This window comes from Arachis hypogaea, chromosome 16, assembly GCF_003086295.3.
Source record: "Arachis hypogaea cultivar Tifrunner chromosome 16, arahy.Tifrunner.gnm2.J5K5, whole genome shotgun sequence".
NCBI lineage: Eukaryota > Viridiplantae > Streptophyta > Magnoliopsida > Fabales > Fabaceae > Arachis > Arachis hypogaea.
In genome coordinates this window covers 23,053,510-23,061,425 of record NC_092051.1, presented here as the reverse complement: position 1 = coordinate 23,061,425, position 7,916 = coordinate 23,053,510, and the positions used below count along the sequence as shown (strand labels likewise).

Sequence of the window (7,916 nt, the reverse complement as noted above, 5' to 3'; positions counted from 1 at the left end):
GAATCCTTCTTCCTGTAATTGATATTTGTTAATATATTTCTAGTATATCTAGTATGTCTTAGTTAATGGTAATTAGTACGTACCTGTTGCGTAAAACAAATCTTCAAGGTCGTTGTTTTTATCTCTTGGCATATATTGATGAGCTCATTTGAAATCAAATTGTCTATTTAAAAAATATAAGTCGTTAGTCCTCAATAAATTGAAGTTTGTATACAAAGATATCTATATCAATAAAAAAGATTTAAAGATTAAAATTATATGTAGACTGAATTGTACCAAGAAGTAACTACACACACACTTACTAAGAACATAAATTACCTGTTGGGAAGGTAACAATATTTCTTTGAAAACTATATTTATGGTAAATTCTCCACTTGTTCCATCTATTTTTCCTTCTTTGACTAAAATTTTTGTAGTTGACTGAGAAATACTTCGAGACAGAGCAACATATAATTGGCCATGGCTAAATACATGTTTAGAAAGATAGATCCCTACTTTAGGAATGGTCTGTCCTTGTGATTTGTTTATTGTTATTGCAAAACTCAACCTTACAGGAAATTGCTTCCGGATAAGTATAAAAGGCAGTCCTGAATTTTCTGTTGTTTTGTGTTTTATCCGAGGCAAGAAAGCTCTTCTTTCACAGTGATGACCGGTTGAAATTTCTACGTCTAACATGTTTTGAAAAGTTCCACGACATAGTAACCTTGTACCATTGCATAAGCCGGCCTTAGGGTCTATGTTTCTCAATAACATCAAAGGTGCACCTCTTTTTACCTTCAACACATGAGGTGGCAACCCGCCTGTAGAAACTGAGTTAAGGTATTCTTGTTGATATAAATTATTAGCATCTCCTTCTACCTCATCAAATGAGACTAAATTTTGTTCTTCTCCTGGAAACTGGTTGATAATTATATCATTAAGCTGTTGCACATCATGATTTTTTGGCGTCAATATTGCCCTTTCTACCATGTAAGAAGTGTCCCACCCATGTGATTGTAAGTTTGGAAATATTTCTTCTATTAACTTGTGTAACGATGTTTCACCCTCCCATGGAATTGCCATATTTGCTTGTATCCGTACAAAGTCTTCATGTATGGTGGGCTCAATTCCATCACCAATGCGTATAAGATACTCAGCAAAAACATGATCATTAGAAGATCGCATATTTTGTCGCAAATGGAGAATTTTAGTGGAAGCCCATAAATGAGACTTAACTATAGAAGCTGAAATCATTTGTGACTTACTACCTTTCGGTACCACAGGCAGTATTTGGCAGAAATCTTCTCCCATCACCATCACTTTTCCTCCAAATGGCATATCGTTTGCTAATATATCTCTCAGAGTGTGGTCTAATGATTGCACCGATTCTTTATTTACCATAGGTGCTTCATCTCAGATGATTACCGTTGTTTGTCTAATCAGCTTTGCAAGATCTGATTGTTTGCTTATGTTGCAAATGGATGATGGTTCTGCATTAATTGGGATCTTAAACCTAGAATGAGCTGTTCGACTCCCAGGTAATAATGTTGTGGCTATTCCTGATGATGCAGTTACCAAGACAATATGACCCTTATTTCTCAATTCTGCAATTATAGCTCTGTAAAGAAATGTTTTGCCTGATCCTCCTGGCCCATCAACAAAGAACACTCCACTTTCTCTTCGATCAATTGTATTCATAATGCACTTGAAAGCTTTAGATTGGTCATTGTTCAATCTTGCTACGGAACACAGGTCTTCCTGAGGTACTTCGACAGACAGTTCTTCTTGGATAACTCTGGGTATTGAGTTGTCATTGTCATTTTCATGAGTTAGAGCTGGCAAATCGTATTGTGTAATCTATTTTTCGTGCTGAAGGAGTATATCATTTATATCCCTGAGTAGCCGATTTGTGAACACTAAGGCTGTTGTGGTGCTGGCTGACGGATAATCATCCACCATAAGATGGTTGCAAACACGCACGGATGGCAATCGTAAAACACATGGCAATCGTAAAACAGAAGCCTCAACCAAACACGCACGGATGCTACTGTCACTCTCTAACAATCCTCAGTGTTGAGCAGATTGCTTGAAGGACGAATATTGGACCCCATTCACTATTAGCAAGTCATCCCAACTGATTAGTCCTCTGACATTAGATAATAGAATACGCAAATAGAATTTTTCTCCTTCTGAAGGTGATACAGTATAAATTCGACCGATGGATCTTCTCTATGTCTTGCGCTGACGCCATTCCTTTTTCTTGTTGTGCCAAGTGTAATACTCTGGAATTTTCCTGTACAGAAGATGCCTAGATTGTTGGTCCTCCTCACGATTTAGGGCAAAGAACTCAGTGAGCATTGTTCTAGAGAAATAATCATCATTAAGTATTTCAGGAATGGTTTGGTGATCATAGAAGCTCACTTGATGTTGATTTGGCAAATGAATTTGTAACCTTTCCACTGATGGATACATTCGGTAAAGGTTAAATTTAAATATTCTCCAACATGCCTCTGGAGCAGCGATCCATCTTGCATCAACAAACTGTTGGACCTCGTCAACATTAGAACCGTTGTGAACTTCCATTGCAACTCGGTCTGGACCCTTGTAGCAATATTTGCAGAGATACTTTATACTCTTTATGCTACTACATATCTCAACATTAATATGACAATCATACTTTAGTAGTAGCCAAGGGTTGTACGGAACTACCCATCTATTGTCAACTGTGACATTTTGGTTAATCGGTACTGAAGTGTCGAATCGTCGCCTATATTGCGGATATGAGTCGTCACCTCTTCGTGTTTCTGCTGCGAACTCTTTTGGGTAGTTTCGTTTATATTGGCCATTTTTCATACAGGGCGAAGATTGATCAAGTATTCCGCAAGGACCATGAATCATATGTTTTAACACTGCATCATGTAGGTGTGGTTCTACTTCTTTAGATGGTATCTCTGCACGTACCAAACTATCATAATGCTCCGGATCAATTAACTTGTCATTGTTCTCTAAGATTAACAACATATGTACATGTGGCAACCCTCTTTTTTGAAACTCAGTGACATAAATATAGCTCTTCACCTTTTTCAAGACACCCTTAGTAATTACATCCTCTTTTAGCTGTTCAAATTTGGCTCGAAAAATTCTTGTTGTTAGATCTGGACGATATTGTGGAGTTTGAACTGGGTTGAGTTCTGAAGTTATTTCAGTCCAAGATGGATTGCATGTCATTGTGAGAAAAATATCTGGCTTACCCTCTTTAAGAACAATCGCAATTCCATCTTCATATCATTGGGTCATGTCGCGACGGCTACCAATGAACGACGATGGTAATATTGTTCTTTTTCTTCCAATATTTTCTGAAGACAAATATATAGAGAAATATTATTAGTTTTAATAATTATTTTGGGTAATTCTTAATGATTTACGAAGTAGAAATTAGATACAATATTTACCTGCATTGGTTTCTCCTGTGTGCAAAGCATCTTGTAAGCCTTTGTATAATTCAGCCCGTAATTTCTTCTGTCTAGTTCGAACCCATCTTAACTTTCCGGTTTTAATTTTCACATAGTTATCAAAAACATATTGTTGTAGTAGTCGCCCTGCTTGCAATACGGTGGAATGATCATCGGGGCGGATCTACAAATTTTTAAGAATTTGCAAAAAAGATTAGATACATTGAATAATTTTTTGGCAGAATTTTATTGAAGTCTATACTGCGTAGGAAATGGGAATTTGTACCTGGAGCATATAGCTATTATATGTTCGGCATGATACTTTGCCGCCACTTTGACTTCGGGTATTGATATCCCATCCATGAGTTCCAAATGGAAAAAGAAGAGGATATTGTAGTGGATCGTAATAGCCAACGAATTCCTGAATCCTTCGTAGGCTACCAGCATGAGTTTGCACCTTAATATCTCGCCCACGAATCATTGTTTCAACGTCATCACCAACAATTATAGCTGCTACCCGCGACGCAGTTGGAAGACTATATTGTGGCTGATTAGCAGGTCGCTCTCTAATGACCAAACAACACTCATGTACATCTGACCGTTGTGCAAGCTGGCGAAACACATGGAGAAAAGGATTATACCGGTGTAGCAATTGTTGTAACTTGAAAACTAATGTTTCATGTAGTTGTGTGTTCTCCAGCATCCTATTCTGCAACTCGTGGTCAGTATCATATATGTACAGTTGCAAAAACTGTGGCCGCATGTCCTGATTTGGATGAAATCCCCCTATATTGTGATATATTGAGCCTTGAGCACGAAATGTATATATACCACGACCTATTATAGCCAGTTGTTCGTCTATGTGCACACCACACGAAGTGAAGGAAAATACATGATTGTATCCACGAATATGTTTTCTAAAATGGTTTCCTTCTGCAGAGGGGTCCAAGAAGATTTCAAGCATTTACTCGGGGAAGAGAGACTTTTCCCCATTACAGTGTAACAGCCCAGACCACCCGCTAGCACGATATTGTCCGCTTTGGCACACAAGGCCTCACGGTTTTGCCTTTGACGATAGGGATGATAGCCGAAACCCCCCACACTCACTCGTCAAAACGCGTCATGCTAGGGAGAGATATCCACACCCTTATAAGGCATGCTTCGTTCCCCTCTCCAACCGATGTGGGCCTTACAATCCACCCCCCTAAGGGAGTCCAGCGCCCTCGCTGGCACATCGATCCGAGCTCTGGCTCTGATACCATAATGTAACACCCTAACTACCAAAGCTCACGCTTCCGGCTGTGCAACTCTGATAGCTCGGACATTACGATGACACTTATACTATTTAATACTAAAATATGAGCCTGTTTAAAACTTTAAACCGCAAAACCGCTCCCGAAAATTACTTTCGTTCGATAACGTACATCCATAGATACCATACAACTTACAAAAACTCATAAAGAGTACATCCATATATATATATATATATATATATATATATATATATATATATATATATATATATATATATATATATATATATATATATATATATATATATATACATACATATACGTAAATAATATTACAAACATTAACCAATACAATTCCTATCCCTCTTACAGATTATATCAAGATAAAGGCGAGGGTACAATAAACCATAACTAAAATAATACAGAGCATCACAACAACAATTAAATAAGCTCTTCGTAGCTTCTGCGCCCATATCCTGAAAGGGGAAAAAATGTAGGGGGGTGAGAACATCATCCTCGAAAGGGTTCTCCGTAGAGGGTTTTTGGGAATTACTGTAATAGGATACATGAAGATAAACCGTACCAGTGATTAATAACCGACTTATGCCTCTTTTCAAAAACAACTGTTTACAATAAAAGTAAAGTCGGAAATCTTTTCTAAAAGAGGAACCGTTCAATTCTCAAAACATCAAAGCCTTTCAAAATGGTTTATCTATACTGAACCAAAGTAGCCTTTCATATTTTATTCCCAACTAGAAACACGAAACCAAAATCAACCATCGGTTCATCTCATTCCAACCACGGCCCTAGGCCCAAACAATCCAACCATCAACTAATCACCACAATCCAACAGAGTCCCAGATGCAAACACAAATAGGAAGTTCAAGCACAAACAAACAGTTACAGCAAGTAGAACAATTAGCAGTTAATCACAAAGGCAAACCACGTACAATATGCACACCCAAACAATGTCACATAGATGCATATGATGCATGCCTGTCCTAGTGGCTGATGATATCATCTATCGGTTATATAGCCAACCCGACACGTCCTGGTAGCTAACCATGGACAGAAACACCCATCGCGGAGCAAGTAGGTTTGAGCTACAACCCCATTGCTACTACCCGCTCAACCCAGAGCCAGTGGAATAACCACTACTGCGGCTACTACCCAGGCGGGTGTTTAACAGCTCAACCTGGAGCGAGTGGAATCACCACTACTACCGCTACTACCCAGGCGTCACAGTCTCTGACCTGGAGCAAGTGGGACGAACCACAACGCTTGCTACTACCCAGGTATCTCAAGCATATATTCATTCATTTCCAGTCATGGATCAACATCCATCTCAGCCATCCGGCTTAAATTCATAATTCATAGTCAGCCATACGGCCCATAACTCATTCGGCAATCAGCCATAAATCAATATCATACACAGCCATTACGGCTCACGGTTCAATCCAAAACAAGCCAATATTCATAATCATACATAGCCATTCCGGCCCATAACAAAACAGCACTTCCACCACTCAACATCATCAGATTCATAAAACCGGCATTCAAGCCATAAATCACTTTTCTCAAGCCATTTCACTTTGAAAACAAATTTCAACTCTTTTCAGCCTTGGCTTTAAAGATCTCATTTCTCAAATCATCTCAGGCTCACAAGCCACTTCTACTCAAAGTGAGTTCCCTTTTTAAAACAAAGCCACTATCGGCATTCTCTTTCCAAAACTTCCAAAACCATGGCAAGTTAAGGATTTATTTCAAAGTATCCAAAATCACCCACCCAACAGTAGAATTTCATAACAAAAGTTTTTCGGCAGAGTCCCAAGTCTTTAGGGGAAGGTCAACTTACATCAATTCCTTAAAATTCATTGAAACTCTTAAAATCATAGATTCTCAGTTCAAGTAAATAAAATTGAATTTATTATGAAACCAAACCATACAAAATCATAAGTTCCAACCCGGTCCAAAAATCAACTCATTTGAAATAGAACCGGTTCATTTGAATCAAACCGCTTTCAGATTTCTTTTTGGAACCCATTTTTCCAACTCTTCCAAAATGCCTCAAACTTGATTAATCAATCAAAAGTCTAGGTTCCTTTAAAAATCACTAAAAACTCCTTTTTATATTGAAATCAATATTAGAGCATCATTATTTCCTTCAGTGATTCAAACGGTAAAAATAGTTCAGTTCTAAATAAGCCGAACTCAACGTATAAGGTTCATCAAATAAATTAAGCTGGAAAGCATAAATACCCTCTTAATAAATCAAATAATACAATTTCTCAAATCCAAACCTTTTAAATAACCTTTCAAACAAGACTAAGATTTTATAGAAATTTCGGCAGCACCTCCCCTAAAACTAGGACTTTTGCCACCCGGTTCGGGTCCCAACTAAACCGTTCCTCATTCCTTTTCAACAACACAAAATCAGAAATCAATTCAAATCAAGCTAAATCCAACAATCGCCTCAGTGGCGTATCTCAAGGATACTATTTCAAAATCAACTCAATATCAATCGATTTAACTCATTTCCAAAGCTTTAAAGAATCGATTCAACAATAAATCATTTGTCCGAAACCAAGTCAATTAAAGTAAACCAGGATGAACTCAAAAGTGTTCTATCTTTCACATCATCCAAATAATTGACTCAATTCAAACCAATCCTCAACGGATTAAACTCATTTTAAATCTTTAAAGAATCAACTTCCAAAGATTACATTTCACAAAGCCGCACAACAATTCAGCCAAACAAACATTCATAATCATTCGATACAATCAATTTATACATAAGGCCGATACAATCACCAAATACACATTTTCTCACAACAGTATCCATATGTAATAATTCCAATACATAAAGCATAGTTTTTGGAAAGCGCCCCTACCTCAAAACGCAATTCCATAACCCAAACGTCTCACAGAGTCCTTTCTGCCTCAACCCGAGGTCAACAATCAAAATCCCGGCAGCCAAAACCTCGGTTCCAAGCCACTTTCGCAACGGTCTCAACAACTCTAATCGCAACATACAACAACCGAAACTCAATCTCATAGCAATTAACACCATAAACATCAGCGTGAGATTACAGAACAGTAACCAAAAGGGCTTTCATATCGAAAACGCTTACCAAAACCAAGAAAGAACGGCCAAATCAAGCAACGGTAGTCCCGGCGGTGGTTCTGGCAGCAATCGCACTACACCCGATGACCAGAACGGCAGCAATCAGAA

General features: G+C 38.1%; 2 protein-coding genes across 2 annotated transcripts; both read right to left on the bottom strand.

The window, feature by feature from the left end:
* Positions 1-1,392: 1,392 nt before the first annotated feature.
* LOC112756860 (uncharacterized) lies at positions 1,393-3,207 on the bottom strand. Its single transcript, XM_025805470.1, has 2 exons — positions 2,261-3,207; positions 1,393-1,774 (listed from the first exon to the last, which is right to left on the bottom strand). Exons 1-2 carry the CDS (start codon positions 3,205-3,207, stop codon positions 1,393-1,395), a joined length of 1,329 nt encoding a protein of 442 aa, XP_025661255.1.
* Positions 3,208-3,264: 57 nt separating this feature from the next.
* LOC140180057 (uncharacterized) lies at positions 3,265-4,395 on the bottom strand. The gene is made up of 3 exons (XM_072220448.1): positions 3,718-4,395; positions 3,432-3,615; positions 3,265-3,335 (listed from the first exon to the last, which is right to left on the bottom strand). The coding sequence occupies exons 1-3, from the start codon at positions 4,393-4,395 to the stop codon at positions 3,265-3,267; spliced, it is 933 nt and encodes a 310-aa protein (XP_072076549.1).
* Between the last annotated feature and the right edge of the window lie 3,521 nt (positions 4,396-7,916).